Source organism: Petaurus breviceps, unplaced genomic scaffold, assembly GCF_028583685.1.
Source record: "Petaurus breviceps papuanus isolate PSGF00001 unplaced genomic scaffold, PetGlider_PUasm1.0 38, whole genome shotgun sequence".
Taxonomy (NCBI): domain Eukaryota; kingdom Metazoa; phylum Chordata; class Mammalia; order Diprotodontia; family Petauridae; genus Petaurus; species Petaurus breviceps.
In genome coordinates, this window is record NW_027186304.1 from 41,357,233 (window position 1) to 41,377,558 (window position 20,326).

The 20,326-nt window shown below is 40.2% G+C and overlaps 1 protein-coding gene and 1 long non-coding RNA gene across 2 annotated transcripts in view; both read left to right on the forward strand.

The window, feature by feature from the left end:
* LOC138170473 (uncharacterized) overlaps positions 1 to 19,761 on the forward strand; it is a 191,091-nt gene extending 171,330 nt beyond the window's left edge. Inside the window, exon 2 of the long non-coding RNA XR_011170632.1 lies at positions 19,444 to 19,761. This is a non-coding gene — a long non-coding RNA (uncharacterized lncRNA). The remainder of the gene's footprint in view (positions 1 to 19,443) is intronic.
* TAF4B (TATA-box binding protein associated factor 4b) overlaps positions 1 to 19,761 on the forward strand; it is a 190,722-nt gene extending 170,961 nt beyond the window's left edge. Inside the window, exon 15 of the mRNA XM_069099834.1 lies at positions 17,794 to 19,761. Within this exon, the coding sequence (XP_068955935.1) occupies positions 17,794 to 17,961 (168 nt within the window). The 3' untranslated portion in view covers positions 17,962 to 19,761. The remainder of the gene's footprint in view (positions 1 to 17,793) is intronic.
* Positions 19,762 to 20,326: the final 565 nt, after the last annotated feature.

The following is a 20,326-nucleotide window of genomic DNA, read 5'->3' on the forward strand; positions in this document are numbered from 1 at the left end:
CCCCTGTTACAAATGAGTATAGTTAAGCAAATAAATTTGTGTGTTGGTCATGTGTTCCCCACCCACACCTCCCAAAAGGGTACGATTTATTACTTTGAGTCCATTACATCTCTGTCAGGAGGTAACATTATGAGTCCTGTGGAATCATGGTTGGTCATTGCTTTGATCAGGGTTCCTAAGTCAGTATTATTCGTCTTCACAGTATTGTTATTATTTTATAATTTATTCTCCTTTTTTCACTTTATACAGTGTATGTAAGGCTTGCCAGGCTTCTCTGAAACTGTCACCCTCCTCATTTCTTATAAAACAGTAGTATTCCATCACATTAATATACCATAACTTGTTCAACCAAATTAATGGACACCTCCTCAAATTCCAATTCTTCCTCAGTGCTACCAATCTGATGGGTATGATTTGGAACCAAAGTTATTTTAATTTACATGGATTTCTCTAGTTATTTGTGGTTTAGAACAATTTTTTTTCATACTTCAAGTGATGGATTGAATTTCTTCATCTGAAAAATTCTTGTTCATATCCTTTGATATGGGAAATGAATTGAATGATGTTCTTAAGCAAGACCTCAGGATCTCCTTTCTAATCTCCCTGGCAAGCAACAATCTTTCTCATCGCCTTCCTGCTTCCCATATAACAGCTACCAGAAGGACATAAAAAATGTTTAAGGTAGAATTTGCTATAAAGGTTGACAGAACTTCTTGGAATTTGTAATCTTTTTTTTTTTTTTTCAAAACAAATAACTAACTAGAATAAGTGAGGGAATTCATTTTTAGCCTGTAACCACATCATAGTAAAAACATACTACTGTGCTTTATATACTCCATGTGTGAAGCACTTTGTAAACCATAAAGCCTTATTTCAGTGTAAGCCCCATTTAAGGATTTCCCCCATTAATTATGTCAAACCACCCAGCTTTTTTGAACAGGTAGGACTGTGTATGTGTAAGTTTTTCATAGTGTCAGATCCTTACACAGCTATGTTTTCTGTGCATGTCAGGTTCAGACATTCCCTCAATATAGCCCATCTGGACTTGGGTAACACAGGAGACGGTGGTGTTTAGTGCAGGTCTTTGTAATGGAGACCTGTCAATGTCAATTAGAGGTGGAATTACAAGTTTTAACTCCAGTTCACTGGTAAATGTCAGTTGAGCCCAGATCTTGATGCGTAAATAGACTAAAGTGTTTGAAGCTTCTGTTCTTTTGGGTAGTAGTTCAGCATATTGAGCCTGCAAGTACCTTTTATAATTTGTACACAATTGAACTGAAACCTTTTATACCATAAAAAATATTTTCTCACTTAAATCACTAAGTGCATAATAGATGTAGCCTAACCATATTTGCTTACATGTTACAAAGATGATGGAAAACACCACTGTCTCTGGGATATGGACATTTTAGTCGTTTTCTTACATAATTCCAAATTCTTTTCCATAGAACGATCAGACTGAGTCATAGATCCACTAACAATATATTATTACTTTGTTTACCTCCTGACATCAACTTCCCAGTTTTTATTACCTTTGCTAATTTGCAGAATATGAGTGAAACTTGAGAGTTCTTTAACAGTGTCTGTTAGTGATTTGGAGCAATCTTTTATATAGTTATTAATAGTTGGCAGTTCTCCTTTCTTTTGAGAAGTATTCGTTCATACCTTTGGACTGCTTCTCTATTGAAAAATGGTTCCTGGTCTTAAAACATTTGTATTAATTCCCTCTATATTTTAGATATCAGATTATTATCAGTGATAGATGATAGAAAATTTCCCCATAGCAGCAAGGTTCCCTTTTTATCGTAGCTGCGTTGTTTTTGTACAGAAGTTTTCAGTTCCTGGTAATAAATTCTTTTTATTTTAGCCATTTACACTTTGTGATCTCTTCTACCCCTTACTCTTGGGCATTCTTCTAGCCATAGTTGTGAATATGGTGTATATGGCGTAAGATGCTGATCTAAACCTTTTTTTTCCCTGAGAGGGGAGGGTAAACACTTTTCCCTATAATTCTTGCAGAATAGAGATTTTTTTTTTTCTTTCCAATTTCTTTTTGGGGGTTTATATCAAACACTGGGCTACTGAGTCCAGTCATTTCTGATTCTTACCTAGTCTTTGCCACTGATCTATTTATCTGCCTTTTTTTTTCTTTTTGGAGGGTGGAAGGTAGGGCAATTGCGTTTAAGTGACTTGCCCAAGGTCACACGGCTAGTTTTTTGTGTTAAGTATCTGAGGCCAGATTTGGATTTAGGTCCTTCTGACTCGAGGGCCAATGTTCTATTCATTGCGCCACCTAGCCTCCCCTACTTCTCTGCTTTTTAACTAATACCAAATAGTTGTAATGATTACTGTACTTTTTCCTAAATTGCAGGCCTGATCACTCTCTACTAAGTAAACTCCAGTGGCATTCTGTTACCTCTAGGATCAAATGTAGACTCCTCTGTTTGTCATTTTAAAGTTTTCACACTCTGACCCTGCCAAATGTTTCTAGCCATATTGACCTTTTTGTTATTACACACACAACACACTCCTCCGTCTCCTCTCTCCTTGCCTTTGCTTTGGCTATTATTATTCATGCAGTGCTTTCTTTCCTTACCTTGCTTGGCATCTTGTTTCCTTGGTTTCCTTCATAGCATCTTTTTGTATCAGGCCTTTCCAGGTCCTCCCATCTTTTCCTCCAAAGACTACCTTATATATCCTTTACATGTGCTTGGTATATACCTGCATATGTGTATGTTAGAATGTGTTAGGATGGAAACACCTTGAGTGTTATGTCTGTTTCACTTTTGTCTTTGTGTTCCCTAGCATGGTTCCCTGCACATAATAGGCACTCAATAAATTCTATTTTATTGATTCATAGCTTGTTTGTCTGAAGGTATTCCTACTTCAAAAAAAATAAATTCTCCTTAGTCTGAACCTCTTCTTATTTTGTCTAGCTTTATAAAATAACTTGGTAATTTGATTGGTAGAGAACTTGACCTAGCTAGACCCAGTCTAGCTAAACTCTATTGTCAGGCTCTCTTCACTAATGTGAAAATTGTACTTATTCCTTGAAACCTTTCCTGACTAAATGAAAAAGAAGTAACCAATTTCCCATGCCCTGGTACCACCATGATTCGTTTCTCCCCATTACCCACATAAAATACTATTTTTTATTTTTGTACAACCTTCATATTTTAAGAATGTGGATGTTTATTAACTACTGCATGTCTTTTGCAGTAGGATTTTGGCCTTGGAGGTTTCATTTGCAGTAGACCCTGCTTGTGGCCTTGTCTGCTTGCATATGATAGAAAAGAGAGGTCCTTCATTGTTTAAATACCTGAAGACCTTTGTTTTACATATGCAGGTAGCTGTTATTGGTTAAGCCTGCTTCTTTGGCTCACTGGCCTCCTGACGCCTTTGTTCAGACCCATCACTTGTTTCTTCACAGCACACATCCTAGAGGACATTGCTTCAAAGTTTTGCCTCAGAATATCTTTTTATTGTTTCTTCTGTCTCTTCTGCTCTCAGTGACCGATTCTGCTCTGCTCTGCACACAGTTACCTCAGGTATTTTGTCCTCCATTTAATGTAGACGTCCTGCCAACAGAATTAGTGAGGTGTTTGTGTTTTGGGTTTTTTTCCTCCCTACTTTTTTAGGGGGGGGGGGGGCGCAGCAGCCTTGACTCAAGTATTGATAGTCTGACTTTATTCTGTAATTCTGCTGGGGATCTTGTCTAGCATTTGTCTGATCCTCTCAACTGAACTTTTAACTATTGCTAAGCCCAATTCTCTGTTACCCAGAGAATTAATAACCTAGTCCAGGCCCTCATTGCCAATTACCTCCACCTTGCCTCCAGCTACTTCCCCAACCTTGATCCTATCTAACCCTATTTGTCCAGGCTCTGGTCACCCCAGCCTGCGACCACTCCCATCAGGATCCTCCCTAGGCCTCCCCCAGTCACCCCAGACTACTTGGCCAACCCTAGATCCCTCTCATAGTCTTTCTGTATATAAAATCCATCTTGTTTCCATGAAAGTGCTCAGATTTAATACAAATGTTCAGATTCCTTAAGAGTTTGGCCAAAATGGAGGATCTTTAAAAAACCTTGTTTTTATTTGGCTGAAAGAAGACTTGTGTCGAATTCATTTGGACAGCCCTACGTGTTGCTCTTTCGGGGTCCCAGCACCCCTAAACCTGAACAGTACAAGTGTTATCTCCACTTTCTATCTGAAAAAATATCAAAGTACATGGCTATTAAATGGCCTATAGAAATTTATCAGATTTTAGATTTGAATGGGACCTAAGAAATCTAGTCCAGCCCCATCATTTTATACGAGTCAGTCCATAAGATTTTATTAAGCACCTACTCTGTGCCAAGCACTACGCTTAAACTCTGGAGATACAAGTGTAAGTAGAAGGAAAGATTGTCCCTGACCTCAAGGGGCTTATATTCTAATGAATAAGCAAGCTCTAGAGAACTTAAATGACTTGCTAGTGAGTTGGGCTTTGGGCCTACATTGTCATATTTCAAATGTCAGGTTCTTTCCCATGCACCACCACAATGTGCTGTTCAGGGTCACATAAGTGGTAAGTGAAAGAGCTTGTTTGGTCTTGAATTCAGATCTGTTTCCAAGAGTATCCTTTCTACTTCGTAGAGATCAAGAAAAGATCCTGGCCTGCTTTTTGTTGTACATGATGAATCCTGTTTTTATTGTGGGTTTTTTTTCCCTCACAACCATAGCTATTCTATATGAGGTGTTACATCTGGACCCTGATGATTAACAGTTATCATTTCTATAGTGCTTTAAGGTTTGCATAGCACTATACAGATATTTCATTTGGTCCAGACAATAACCCTAGGAAGTAGATGCTGTTGTTATCGTCTCCATTTTACAAATGAGGAAGCTCAGGTAGCCCGAGGTTGTGACTTGCCCAAGGTCATAAAGCCAGTGAATGTCCGAGAACAGATTTTTTTTTTAAATGCTTTATTAACTTCTGATTTACATCGTTCGTTTCCGCCAGATTTTGAGTTACAAATTTTCTCCCCGTTTTTCCCCCCCCCATCCCCCCAAAACAGCAGTCCCACAGGATATCCCCACCTCTGATCTGCTCTCTCCCATATTTTCTCCCATACCCGTTTCAACTTTTCCAGTAGGGCATGGTGGATCTCTATATTTCCCAATTACATGTAAAACAATATTGATAATAGTATATATATATTTAAACATTTGATTTTAAAACTTTGAATTCCAGATTCATTCCCTTCCTCCCTTATCACCCACCCTTACTGGGAAGATAAGCAGTTCAGTATAGGTTGTACATGTGTGGCTAATGCAAAACAATAACATAGCAGATATATTGTAAAAGACTGACTATATTTCCCTCCCTCCTATCCCACATCCCACTTGTTCTATTCTCTACTTTGATCCTGTCCCTTTTCAAAAGTGGGTGCTTCCAACTTCCCTCCCCCCCAGCCTGCCCTCCCTTCCATCATCCCCCCTCACATCCCCTCCCCCCACTATTCTCCTGGAGGGTGAGATCCCCTATTTAGTGTGTATTTCCCTCCCTCCTCAAGCCAGATTCAATAGGAATAAGGTTGACCCATTCCCTTTTGCCTTCCTATTCTTCCCCTCCATTGTAACCATTTTCCCTTGCCTCTTCTGTATGAGATAGTTGCCCCACTCTCTCTCCCCATCTCCTCTCATTATATCCCTCTCACCTCTTAATTTCACCTTTTAAGTATCATCCCTTCCTGTTAAATTGGTCCCGTGCCCTTTATCTATGTATACCTGTAAACATATATACACACATTCACATATGTATTCATATGCCTGCATACCCTCATATAAAGACATATATATATATAATATATATATATATATTTCTAATCCCTTCAACTACTGAGATAAGTTTCATAAATTACAATTATTGTTTTTCCATGTAGGAATGTTAATAGTTCAACTTTGGCCAAGTGGCTCAGCAAGCAAGAGCACCGGCCTCAGTGCCGGGACGACCCGGATCAAATCCGGGCCCAGACACCCAGCACCACACCCAGAAACAACCGGCCGTGCAACCCCGAGCAAGCCACTCAACCCCAATTGCTTAAAAAAAAAAATAGTTCAACTTTGATAAGTTCCTTATGATTTATTTTCCCTGTTTACCTTCTCATGCTTCTCTTGCTTCTTGTATCTGAATGTCAAATTTTCTATTCAACTCTGGTTTTTTCAGCAAGAATGCTTGAAAGTCCTCTATTCCACTGAATGACCATATTTTCCCCTGAAACATGATACTCAGTTTTGCTGGGTAGGTGACTCTTGGTTTTAATCCCAGCTCCCTTGACGCCCGGAATATCACATTCCAGGCCCTTCGATCCCTCAGTGTAGAAGCTGCCAGATCCTGGGTTATCCTGATTGTGTTTCCACAATATTCAAATTGTTTCTTCCTGGATGCTTGTAATATTCTCTCCTTAATCTGGGAATTCCGGAACCTGGCTATAATATTCCTAGGAGTTTTCTTTTTGGGATCTTTTTCAGGAGGTGATCGGTAGATTCTTTCAACCTCTATTTTGCCCTCTCGTTCTAAAACATCAGGGCAGTTTTCTTTGAGAACTTCCTGGAGGATGCTTTCCAGGTTCTTACTTTGGTCATGGCTCTCAGGCAGTCCAATAATTTTTAAATTATCTCTCCTGGATCTATTTTCCAGGTCCGTGGTTTTTCCCATGAGATATTTCACATTGCCTTCTATTCTTTCATTTGTTTGGATCTGTTTAACAGCATCTTGATTTCTCATAAAGTCATTAGCTTCCATTTGCTCCAATCTAATTCTGAAGCAATGATTCTCCTCAGTGAGCTTTTGAGATTCTTTTTCCATCTGGCAAATTCGACTTTTTAAGGCATTCTTCTCCTCATTGCCTTTCTGAGCCTCCTTTGCCATTTGAGTCAATCTGTTTTTTAAGGTATTATTTTCTTCAGTCAGGCTGTTGACTCTCATTTCATAATTTTCTTGCATTGTTCTCATTTCCTTCCCAATTTTTCCTCCACTTCTCTTATCTGCTTCTTAAGGTCCTCTATGGCCTGTAACCAGCTTGTACTTTCCTTTGAAGCTTTTGGTGCAGGAGTTCTGACTTCACTGATTTCCTCCTGTTCCATGCCTTGCTCCTTCTTATCCCCAAAATAGGAGTGTAATGTTGGAATCTTCTGTCTGCTTTGTTTCCTTTGCCTGCTCATTTTGCCACTCAATGATTTGACTTTTGGGCTTTTTGCCACAGTAGGACTCTGCCACCAGACAGGGGAGTTTTCGTCCCAAACGCTGGGGTTTTCTCAGCTGCCGGAGGTATTAGATGGGTGCCCTCTCTGAGGTTTCCACACGCTCTGGCAAGCTGGACACATACCCCAGGACCTCCACCCTAGACTGCAATCCAGATCCAAGCAGGTTAAAGCAAGAGCGATGACCCCTCAGACTGGTGCTTGGTCCCCCTACACTCTGCAGGCCAGGAGCTGAAGACGCCACGTGGTGCTGGCAGGCTGTGCTGGCGTCTCAGCGGTTTCTCGGTTTCTCGCTCCGGGGGTAAAAGCCACGCACTCCCACTTACTGGGTCCCAAAGTCCAGACTGCACTGGCCTTTCACCTTGTCCTTCGCATCTATGTGTTGATAAATCTGGAAACAGCCACAGCTGCTGCTGATCTGGAGTCCCTCTGGCTGGCGGCTGGTCAGGCCCGCCCTGGGGCTAAAGCCTCGGTGTGGGGCTGGGCTCAAAAGCCTCGGTGTGGGGCTGGGCTCGGCTCCCAGAGCGCTGCACTGGCCGATTCCTGCCGGGCTGTTCTCAGCGGGAGGTTAGCTTCTCTGTGTCATTTTGTGGGTTCTGCAGCCCCAAAGTTTGTTTAGAGTCCCCTTTTTACATGGATTGGGGAGGGTGGAAGCCGGAGCTGCGGGAGGGTCGTGCTTCTACTCCCCCGAGAACAGATTTTAAGATCTTCTTGAGTCCAGGTCCAGCGCTGTATCCATGGTGTCACCCAACTGCTATCTGATGAAAATGAATGAATATAGCGTAGCTCCCCACATGGGGAATATTCTCTGCAGGGCCAGTATAAAGGCACCTCACAGCCACTGGTTATGGACCATTCGTAAGTGCCTTTGATCAGCGGGTGAGATAGAAAGCGTTTATGGGGTAGAATCCTGGTCTTTTGACTCTGTGCACCTCTCATCCAGCATAGCTTAACTGTTAGGAATGTTTTCTCCATGACCAGTTCTAAATCCTGTGAACTCATTAGTGTTAATAACAACTCGTATTTCATAATGCTTTGCAGCTGATCCAAGTGTCTCTCTCCTGGTTAGTTAGTAACATTTATTAAGCACTGAAACCATGTGCCAGGCACTGCACTTCAGTGGTACAAGTTATTATTTGCATTTTGCAGATGAAATCAAGGCATAGAGAGAAGAATTAAGTGACTTTCTTATGATCGTGCATCTGGTGGGCAGTAGGAAGGATTTGACCCAGCTTTCTCTTCCTCCAAGTCCAGTTCTTGTCCCACTCCCCTCATCCCCACTGCCTTCATTGGCACATTCAACACTCAGCAGATAAAAGGATTTTAGGGTTACCCAGTGTCTAACAACTATTCTATTAGTATGATAGTATCCCTTTTCCTTTAGTTATGAGGAACACACTGATATTGTAGCTATTTTTCAAATTGAAACCTAGAGCTAACCCCCAAGGATAAAACCAAAGCTGTTTCTGTAAGGGAAAAATCTCTAACTTGCAGTTCTTTGAAAAAGTTTTAATAAAATAATAGATAAAATTGACCTGTGGACATAATTTACTTGAGTTTTCAGAAGACTTTGTAAGCTTTTTCATAAAAGATTAAAGAAAATAACCATGGGGTAAATAGCAAAGTCCTGACTTAGACTTAAACCTGAGCCATAGGAAGCTGCCCTGCTTTTCAGAGTGGAATAGAAGGAGCCATAGAAATGGAGATCCTCAGGAGCTGTAGTTGGTCATGTTTTTCCAAAGTAGGAGGAAGCATTTTTTTTTTTAAACTGGTCAAGGAAACTGCAAAATTGGGTTTTTGTTGAAGACTTTTAGATGGCTAAATTTAGGTTGCTTAAAGCCAAGGTGAGTGGGTGGGAGCAGGGCCATCAGCAGAGTGTTTCCTGCCCTTCTCTAGCCCTGACTGACTCAGCTTGAAGCAGGGAGGGAGTTTCAGCCTTCATTCTGAAGTCAGTGAGACTCCTAACCTCTGATGTGCCATAGTCTTATCATAGCCTATAGCTTAGCTCTTTCTGTGCAGGTAGGCATTGCCTATTTCTAACTGCAGGCTCTTTGGAAGAAAGAACTTTTTTAACATTTAAAACTTACTTCAATGGGTAATAAAGGTAAGAGTGTGATTAGAGACTATAGGATCCTGGATTCAGAGCTGGAAGGAACTCTTAGAGGTCATTATGTCCAACCCTTTCATTTTACAGATGAGGAAAATGAGACCCAGGGAGGTGACACAGCCAGTAAGTGTCACAGGGGAGATTTGAATGGAGATCTTCCTTCCTCTGGGTCCAGCTCCATATTCATTATGCAGTATTGCCTCTCAGGTGTTCAGGCGTATGTTTGTCAGTAATATCTCGGACAGCTAGGTGGCGCAGTGGGCCTGAACAAGTCACTTGACTCTCTACTTTGGTTTCTTCAGCTGTAAAATTAGGATAATGATGGTACCTACCTCCCAAAGGGGCAACTAGGTGGCACAGTGGATAAAGTGCTGGGCCTGATTTACCTTCCTGAGTTCACATCTCATACACTTACCAGCTGTGTAATCCTGTGCAAGTCCCTTAACCCTGTTTGCCTCAGTTCCTCTTTTGTAAAATGAGCTGGAAAAGGAAATAAACAACTCCAGTTTTTCTGCCAAGAAGACTCTAATGGGGTCGCAAAGAGTTGAACATGACTGAAAAATTACTGAACAACAACAAAATATCTCAGGAGGCAAATGATTTCAAATATCCCCCCAATTAGGATTCTATGAATTTATGGCCTTATATGACTTTGAGGGAAGACAACAGAATGAGAGGGGGCCTGGCCACTTCACAGTCACTCCTAAAAAGTAGATCAGCTGGGAGTTTTTGTTAGGTAACACTCACAGCCATGGACTTGTCTTGAGGTTGTGCATTGATTGGTCTTTGGACCACTTGGAGTGAGGAACTTGAAATCATGTGTGACCTTGCACTAGATAATTCCATAGGATATACCATTTACTTCTCTTGCTTTCTTTCTCCTTTGCCCTCATGTTTTCTCAATGTACCACACTTGGATTCTATTCAGTTTGAGTGCTACATAATAGCTTTTATATAGCACTTTAAGGTTTGCAAAGCCGTATATAAATATCTTAGATCTTAACAACAATCTTGGGAAGTAATCAGTAATGTGATTATCCCCATTTTACAGATGAGGAAACTGAGGCTGAGAGAGATTAAGAGACTTTCCCTGGGGTCTCATAACTAGTGTCTGAGGCTGGATTTGAACTCAGTTCTTCATGACTGCAGGTTTGGTGTTCTGTTCCACTGTGCTATTTAGCTGTTAAGAGTGGGTATGGGGGACATGATAGTGGTCCTTCAGATGTTACCGTGTGGAACAGGGACTTGTTCTGCTTGGCTCCACAGTTTATAACCAGGAACAATGAATTGAAGTTGCAGAACAGATTCCTACACTATATGTAAGAAAAACCTTCCTAACAATTGGAACCAACCTACAGTTGGACTGTTTTTACTTTCAGCAAGCAGTGATTTCTTCGTCCCCAGGAATCTTCAGATGGATTTTGAACAACCACTTCTTGGTTCTTAAGTACAGATTGGACAAGGTGATCCTTGAGGTGCTGTTTCTGTGGTCCATCCCTCCTAATTTCTCCTGGTAACTCATTATTGCTACTTATTAAGTGGCAAGAGCTTATGTCCCTTATTATGCTACACACACTAGGAATAAAAAGACAAGAATACTTGTTTTCAAATAATGAGACCCTGCACTCAAGCATTGTTACTGGCAACTGCACTTCATACATGGACTAATTTTTTTATCCCCTTCTGAAGAAGGGCTGTATGGTAAATGTCACCAAGTTTAACTGGCAAGCTGGTGGGGCTTTAATTGGCTAATTGGAATTAGACCCCTCGTGTTGTCATACCTTCAGGGCCTGGGCATTGCTGGCATCAAAATGCAGTACGTATCACTTTAATATTGCCACATTAGTGAGCACTGCATTAGCTTAGTTAAAAACAAACAAAACTCCCTTTAGTACAAATGTTTGAGTAACAAAATTTCTGGGGCAGTTCTCCTGATATCAAAGAAGAGGGAGAAACCATTGTGTGTCTGCTGATGCTTGAAGAATGGTAGCTGTTTTTTGTCTTTATAGTTGATATACTGTTTTTCTAAAAAGCCATGCCCATCCACCCTCCTACCCCCACCTGTGAACACCCCTTATTGTCTCAACTGTTAACTTGAAGAGAGTAAATTGTTAGTTTTTGGTTTGCTAATCTTCCAGCAGAGGGCACTCTTCCTCGAAGTTAAGCATGTGCTCCTGTGCAGTCTGTGCTGGCCTTAGGGCTCAGAACCCATGTATTTTAAATGTAGGTCTTCATGTAGATTACATTACAGCAGATATTCAAGGCATTTTTAGCTATCATCACTTCCCACACTCAGTGTCCATTTGATTTTTGTTCCTGAGCCATAACTCCCACCCCTCAAAAAAACAAAATTTAGCTTTAACTAAAAATTAGCCTTAAACAGAAAAGACACCCTTTATTCTTAAGGATAGCCATGCCAGTTAGTATATGCCTGTAGGATGGGGAACTTTGAAAAAAAAATTTTAAGTCAACTTAAAAATCAGTCAGGTGGTGAGTTAAAATGTTAAAGTAGAACTGCTTCTTTTCAATTCTATTAACTTTTGTGACAACCTGGGTAAGCCGTGTGAATTCATTACATTTCCAGCCCAGACATCTGTATTCTTTTAGACCTAGTGATAAAAGAAAAAGTGAGTGAGAGATTGATGGACGTATAGAAGGAAGGAGGGAAGAAAGAAGTATTTACTAGTGGACTTAAAGACAGGAATTCATGGTCAATGTTAGTTCTGTGTAGGCAGAATAAGGAATCACCTAAACTGTGTATTTGCCGGGGCTTTAATAAAGCCTCTTTGCCCATGGGGATCTTGCTCATGAACCAAACTGGCCAGATGCCTGAAATTCCTTATCATCAGACCTCCTTTAGGGTTAATTTGATCAAAGGGCTTCATTAAAATGAAACTGTTACCTTGGGAGGGGCAGAAAAGACTTTTAACATATTATGCTCATTAATACTTTACTACAAATTAGTTCATCAGATTAGCCAGCCAGTTTCCTCTCCAAGCCCTAAGAAGTGGGAATACTGGATAGGGTAATTTTGCTATCAGGTAGAATTAGCAAAGACACTGGCCAAGATTTGGTACTCTCTGGTAGAAAAGATGTTTGTATGCTGCCTAACTTGAAAAGAGTGTGAGGCATTTAGGGTTAGAGTCAGAGGGTAAATGAGAATTTGAGAAAAGATGGGGCAGATAGAGAGAGGCTCAGAAGTTGCTTACTTCGGGGCGGCCAGGTAGCACAGCAAGTAAGAGAACCGGCTCCAGTGTTGAGAAGACTTGGAGATCGAATCCTGGGCTCAGACACTTAGCACCCATCCAGAAACACCTGGCCGTGTAACCTTGAGCAAGTTACTTAACCCCAATTGCTTAGGGGCGGCCAGGTAGCACAGCAAGTAAGAGCACCGGCTCCAGTGTCAGGACGACCTGGAGATCGAATCCCGGGCTCAGACACTCAGCACCACACCCAGAAATAACTGGCCGTGTAACCTTGAGCAAGTTACTTAACCCCGGTTGCTTTAAAAAAAAAAAAGTTGCTTACTTCACACAAGCTTTTCTAGGGTCTACTCGGTTAAAATTCAGAGACATAAAAATGTCCTTAATAGCAAAATGTATTCATCTTTGCATGCTGGTGATTGCAAAGGCAGCTCTAGTACAGTAACACTGTCTTTGAAGTCAGCAGAGCTAGATTTTTCCTGGTTGTGTCACCATGGCAGGTTGTTCTGTAAAATGGGCACAATAGCCTCACAAGGTGGATTTTAAGGTTCCAGTGAGAAAGTATACGTAAAAACACTTAGCTAATGTTTATATATATATATATATATATATATATATACACACACACACGTATATAAAGCTTCATGGTTTGCGTCTATGGTGAAGCGCCACCAGGAAAACCTAGAAGGATGAAAAATTAGAAATGAAAGACTGAAACAGGTTATCAGCCTAAAGTGTTCATTTGAGAATTTGCTCAAGTCTCTTTCCTCCCTTCCTGCATCTCTGTGATTTGGCTTTAACAAAGGTCTGTACATGAGTTCTCCAACCAGTTCTGTTCTTTTTGAAAGGCTGACATTTATCAGATGGAATCAGTAGATGGTTATATTCACCTTTCCCTTTAAAGTAAAACAGTTGTTCTGTGTTCCTTACAGAGAATAAGTATGCATGGAGACTTTGTTTAGTGACATATAACATAGGGCACTAATCTGGAGTTCCTTATTTGATTTGGCAGTTTGGGAAGTATGTTAACACTTAGACTTGAGTAGGTTTCCTGGAAGCATATGGGTACATAGGTTTCATAGATTATTGGAGCTGGAAAGGACCTCAGATCACCCAGTCCAGCCTTCTAATTTTATATGTGAGGACAAAGCCATGCTGGGAGGGGAGTGGGTTATTTTATTTCCGCTGACTTGGTCTCTCTTCACTCAGGTGAAGTGTTAAGTTGCTGAGAAATATTTATTTTCAAGATAAAAAGTATTACCCTGAGGGCTTCAATTTTTAGAATGAAACAACAGGGAATTTGGGGTTTCTGACTTTTTAGGAGTAAATTATCTAGGTTGAAGGTTATTTAAACCCCTTATTTCTGCTCCTGCATGTACTTACCTTTTAGCTGTATTTCGCTACCCATTGTCATTTGGTGCGGTAAGGGTAAAAAAAAATTTGAAACTGAGAAGTGTGATTTGCTACTACTTGAAAGCCGTACTGTGTTAGGAAGAAAGTTGGACTTGATAGTGAAAATTGAAGGCTTAGGATCCTTTGTATCTTTCTATTAGTAAGCACTATATAAATGTTAGCTATTATTATTACTAATTCAGTTATTCATGTCTCTTCTATTCTCACTATATAATTGAGAGTTTGTGTATCTATTAAACATTAATAAGCCTTATATGATAAACATAAAATTCATAGATTATTAAAACTAGAAGAGACCTTGGGTCCAATGCTGTCCATATCCCTCATTTTAGGGGTGAGTAAATTGAGGCTCAGAGAGATTGTGACTTCCCTAATTTCACACAGCTAATAAGTGCCAGAGCCAGGATTTGAATCCAGGTTTCTTTTGACTCTGAGGGTTCAGGGTTCTTTTTGCTGTGCCTTAGTCTTTCAAGGTCGACAAGAAAGTCAAAAGATTTTGGGATAGGATTCCTACCCTACATCCCCAGTTTATTGAGGGTGGGAGAACTGCATTGAGTGGGTTACTACTAGAGATTTATAACCAAGTTGATAAAAGATGCTTTCTAAATTAATCCCTATGTGGGAAAGAAAATGCTGTCACCTTTGTAAAGTTCTGAATTATAAAGGACATTTCTGTTGGGTTTCTGAGTCTCCCTTGGGGTTTGTTTCATTTATAACATTGCCTTGGGCCTTCTGCTGCATCCTGTTGGACTGACCTCCTTTTCAACCCTGTGCTGGCAGCTGCAGTGCAGAGCTCTCTTTTCCCTGGATCCTTCAGGGTTGTCATATGACAAACTTGAACTGTGACCCTTTTGTCTTACTCAGACGATTGGACCCTCTTTATCCTTTTGGCCAGCAGTTCAGAGACATTTTATGGCACACACCCCTCACCCCTTCTTTCCCCATACTCTGTCCCCAGTTCTTTGTTTTTGCCTTTTTTCCTCTTTCTTCTTCCTACCCTAAGTGAAATTTATTCCAAGCCATTTAGCAAACTGAGCGTTTCAAATGATGGCATATTTGGGACTCTTAACCATAACATGCAATGAGACTGATAGTAGGAAAGCTCCTAAGTAGGAAACATTTGGAAATATAATTAGAACAATTATATCTAGTCTTTAGCCAAGAAAAATGACTTTTTAAATGAAAATTTTAAGCTAGAAACTCTGCACACAGCAAGCTTTGCCATCAAATAAACATCGTGATCACTGCCAGTGACAACTTTTATCAACTTTGTACCTAATGTATATTTTTAATCCTCTTTCTCTGAACTGAGATGATAGAACTATTTTGTAGAAGTCTTGGGGGGGTTCTTTTAGGGCAATAATTTATAATAGTAAAGATTACATCCAAGTTTCACCCCCTCCAAGTAGTACTGATGCCAGCAGAGAAGAATGATTCACCAGGGCTGACTGCCATGCTTAGCCGAAGTTACAGAGTCTGAGCACTTGTATTTGTACAAATTGCATTCATTACCAAGGACCCTGCAGTAGTGATAAGAGACTGGCTGTATAGTATAGATTGGCTCCAAGATAAGTAGCCAGTCAATTGTGCAGCCAGCAGTAATCTCATTTTTTTTCTCTTACAAACCTTGGTGGATTTTTCAGAATTTAGTCTGTGTGGATGTATGTCTGTATGTATGAACCATCTTAACTGAACTGTGTGAAATTTTAGTATGATGATTAGTAGAATTGATTGGTAGCCCTCCAGAAAACCTGATTCGAAGACTGAATAGATTGTGCCCCCAAGACACTCTGTGGACATTCATATAATTAAGTCAACATGGATATTGTGAAGGCTTTTGTTTTTAATATATTTTTTATAATTTTTATAGCTTTTAGAATGACTGGAAAAAAAAACTAGAAATTTGGCTGGTGTGAATCAGTCATTTTGAGACCTGCAAGTCCTAGTTGGTTTTTATGTTTTTATTAATAGACTCCACATAATTTTACAAATATACCCAAGGAACTGTGGGTGATTTCTCTGCTTGGGAGTCTGTGATATGGTAAGTCTTAAGTTGCCTGAAACACATTGAGAGGTAGGTTAAGTGACTTGCTCAGGACCATACAACTAATAATAAACATTTATTAATCACCTACTATGTACGTGGCAGGCAGTGAGAACACAAAAAGAGGCAAAAGACAATTTGTGTTCTTGAGGAGCTCAAAGTTTAATTGGGGGGAAACAACAAATATGTACATAAACAAGCAGCTAGAAGATAAATAGGAAATAGTCAAGAGAGGGAGGGTGCTAGAACTGGCTTCCTGTAAAAGATGAGATTTTAGTTGGGGCTAAAGGAAGCCAGGAAGCAGAGATGAGGAGGGAGAGCATTCTGGGCCCTCTAGATGGGGGACAGCTGAATCGAGAGATGCAGCGTCTTATTTGTGGAGCAGCCAGGAGCCCAGTGTCACTGGACCAAAGGATAAATGTTGGGGAGTAAGGTATAAGAATACTGACAAGGTAGAAGTTTAGGTTTTGAAGGGCTTTTAATGCCAAACAGAGCAGTTTGTATTTGCTCCTAGAGGTAATAGGAAGCCACTGGAATTTATTGTGGTAGGGAGGGTGATATAGTAGGATCAATACTTAAGGAAAATCACTACCTTGGTGGCTGAATGGTGTGGGGTGAGACTTAAGGCAGACAGACCCACCCGCAGGCTGTTGCAGTAGGCTAACTCTGAGGTGACTGGAGGGGTGCTAATGTCAGAGAAAAGGGGGTGTATTCAAGAGATGTTGCAAAGGTGAAGTCAAAAGGCCTTGGCCACAGGGGTGTGAGAAATAGTGAGAAGTCCAGAGTGGCTCCTGGGTTGTGAAGAGCTGGGAGGATGGTGTTGTCCCCTACAGTAAGAGGGAAGGTAGGAATAGGATAGAGTTAGAAGGAAAGACGAGTTCCATCTGGGGCATGTGGAGTTTAAGATGCCTGCCCCACATCAAGTTCAGGATGTCTGAAAGGCAGTTGGGCATGGGTATGTGGAGGGAGAGTGAGGAAGTTGACACCAGGTTGTCATGTTTGAGTGACTACAAAGATGGCGGCATCCTCAGCAGTTATGAGTTGCTCTTATGTGCTCCTGGGCTCTTTGGCAGACCCTTTTGCTCCTCAGCTAAAGTGGGTTTTTTTTTTTAATGTCTTTATAGATCATGATTATAATCTTTAAAAAAAATGTTTTTATTGATATTTTGGAACACCACCATTATAATATTTTTTTATTATAGCACTGACTATGGTGCACCAAATGCTGAGAAGATTTCAAACCAGAGATTTTGCTGGGATAGGGTTAGAGAGAAAGAAGTGACTTCATATTAAACAACCTCGAGATAGTGGGGGTGGGGCCGTGATTTAAGGACTTAAGTTTTTCTCATTTTATAGTGACCTACTCAATAGGATCATAGATGATAGAACTAGAGGTGATCTAGTCCAACCACTTTATTTTATAGGTGAAGAAACAGACCCACAGAGGTGAAGTGACTTAACCAGGGTCACCTTAATGGTACAGAACAATTACTGTTGTTTCATTTTAAAAATTTTAAGCATCAAATGGAAGTAATGTTTAGTTTTAGAGGTTAAGACTGAATATAGATTTTCAGGATTCTCTTTTTTTTCCTTTGGTCAACAAGCCATCAAATATTTATTAAATCATTTTTGTGATTCACCTGGAACTTGAGTTCATTCAGTGTGAATTTATTAAGTACTCCCTGTATGTGGTCAGCATAAACACTGTTAGACTGTGATAAAAAAAAAAAAACCCTATTCTTTTTAACTCTTTTTCTTTCTTGATTATATCCTCTCTAGGGTTTAAATGGCAATGCCCTTGCCTCAGGGTCATCCAGCCTGACCGTCACCAGACAATTATTTCGCCCAAGAATTACTCGAGTCTGCCTCAGGGATTTGATATTCTACATGGAACAAGAAAAAGGGATGAAATATTCTCGAGCCCTGTACCATGCTCTTCTGAAGTGACAACTCTTACCTTTTTCTCTAGACCCTTGCTACGTACTGCCAAAGAAGAAGCCAAAAGCATTGTGGCCCTGTCCTGATGCCATCGGTGGCCATTTCTGGAAGATAATCACCATTGAGGATAATCTTTGTTTACTTTTGTGCTTTTATTAAATACCTACCTAAGCACCTGTAGAGTTTTTAATAAATGGAGTTCAGCTTTGTCTTCTATTCCATTGGTGAGTTGTAGGTGTGCACAGAAATAGACACCTACCTATTTAACTCTTACGTGCAAGCCAAGAACCTGTCTGCTGCTATTTGCTTCATTAGCACAAACCAAGTTTGTTCTATGTGTAGTGCCTTTCCCTAATCCATATTTAATTTGGAAGTGGTGGGAAAGAAGGGAAGGAATATTTTGTGGTAACACTTAGCACAAAAAATATATTTAATCCTGAGTAGTCTTGGATCGCTATGTTAATGTGCAACATACCTGACTCAGGTGAGGTTCAGAGTTCTTTGAGTTGGCCTTAGTAGTGCTAAGCTAAAGTCAGAAGCCATGTTGTACAGCTTAAAGGTGGCAGCAAGCAAACCACCAATGACTTGGGTCTGTTGTCTCCCAGAGATGTCAAAATGGAGACAAATGGGGATTGTTTATGCCTGAGGTCACTGTTTTCGGTTCACACCACCACTGCTGTGTTTTTGAGGTGAGGGGACATCCTTGTCAAGGAAACCTTGAAATCGAAGCTGCTAAAATACCTCACTGGGAAACAAAAAACGCAGGGGGCGTTGGAAGGAATGGCAGGGGCACTGAGTTCAAACAGAAAGAAGGGAAATGAAAATAGGGTAATAAAACAGAAAACGTACTGTGTGAGCCCAAAGGGAAATACTGACACTCCAAAGTAACCTGCATGTGTTCTTCTGGAGGAAAAAAGAAAAAAATACACATGTAACCTACATACAAAAAGAAAATATAGCCAGCACTTCCACTGTATCCTCTGTCCAGAAGGTTGGTTATTTGTTTTACCCAAAGAAAGAAGGGTTCTTCTAAATCATTCTCTCTCCAGTCTCATCTTCATTCTCCTGAATTTAAAGCATCTTACTGCATCGGAAGTCTTCTGTGGCAATGAGTGAATTTTGAAGAAAATAATGAATGAACAGAGGACCTGATTTTGACTTCCATATACTTGAAAGATGATTCCAGTATCCCAACAGTGTGGCCACACTTCTGGAAGGGTCTTTGCTTAGCAAATGGCATGTATTCAAATAGCCTTGGAGTCTGTTCTTCTTTGCAAAGTAAAGCTGGTTCACCACAACTGAATGTGACTGGCACAGACTCGTAGCAGAGTAATAATTGTGACTGATTGGAGTCACATGGGGGAGAGAATGAGCTCCCTTGGAATGTTTAAAATGTGAAGTACCAGGGACTCCTAGAAAAATAATTCCACAAATAAAGCTCAAAGCTGTGTCACTTCTTAGCCCCATTCCTCTGCATTGGGACGGCTGCAGCTGCGTGTGGCATTGTACTGAGTTTCAGATTGGCCATGTTTTTTTTTTTTTGTTTCAGCAAGTTAGTAAAGAAATGCTGTAAATTATGTGTATAAACATATGTAAAAAAGCAGTACTTTGAGGGAAAAAAAAGCAAACCTATATTTGCAAGATACTGACTGACTACATCTGAAGTTGTTTTGTATAATTAAATGCTTGGCTTTACTTTTTTTGTAAAGTGTAGCATTTTCCCATATTTGTGTACTGTATCTTATTGATCAGATGTTTAAAATTATTTTAAATACTTCATTAAAAGAATTATTTTATTATAAAGAATAAGCTGACAACTTTTAGTCATCAATCATTAATCTTTGTAGACAAATGGAACCAACAGTCAATCATCAATATGGCACTTAATGGCTTCTTGAATTTGTGGATAGGAATATGTCATAATAAGCACATTCTCTGGTGTCTGTCTTGACAACTGCCCTGAGTTTTGAGTTTTAGCTGTTAGATTCCAGGAACGGTAGTTTTGGTATATATGTGGGATACATCACATTTTAAGGGAAATAGGAATTTGAATGCTACTTAACTACAAGAGCTAATTAACCCTAATTTCAGCTCTTTTTGAATGCCTCAGTAATGATCACTGAGGTATTAAATATTGAGGTATAGGGTAAATATATTGAAAAGTAATAGTAGTGCTAGAAACAATGTCTGGGCACAGTTGATTTTTGAAAAATTTTCTACTTTTGTACTGTGTCCTTGTTCTCCCCTTGCCTGGATAAGAGTTCTCCTTTCTTTCTCCAGATCAACTTTTTTTTGGGGGGGGGAGGAATGTAGGGCAATTGGTGTTAAGTGACTTGCCCAAGGTCACACGGCTAGTAAGTATTCAGTGTCTGAG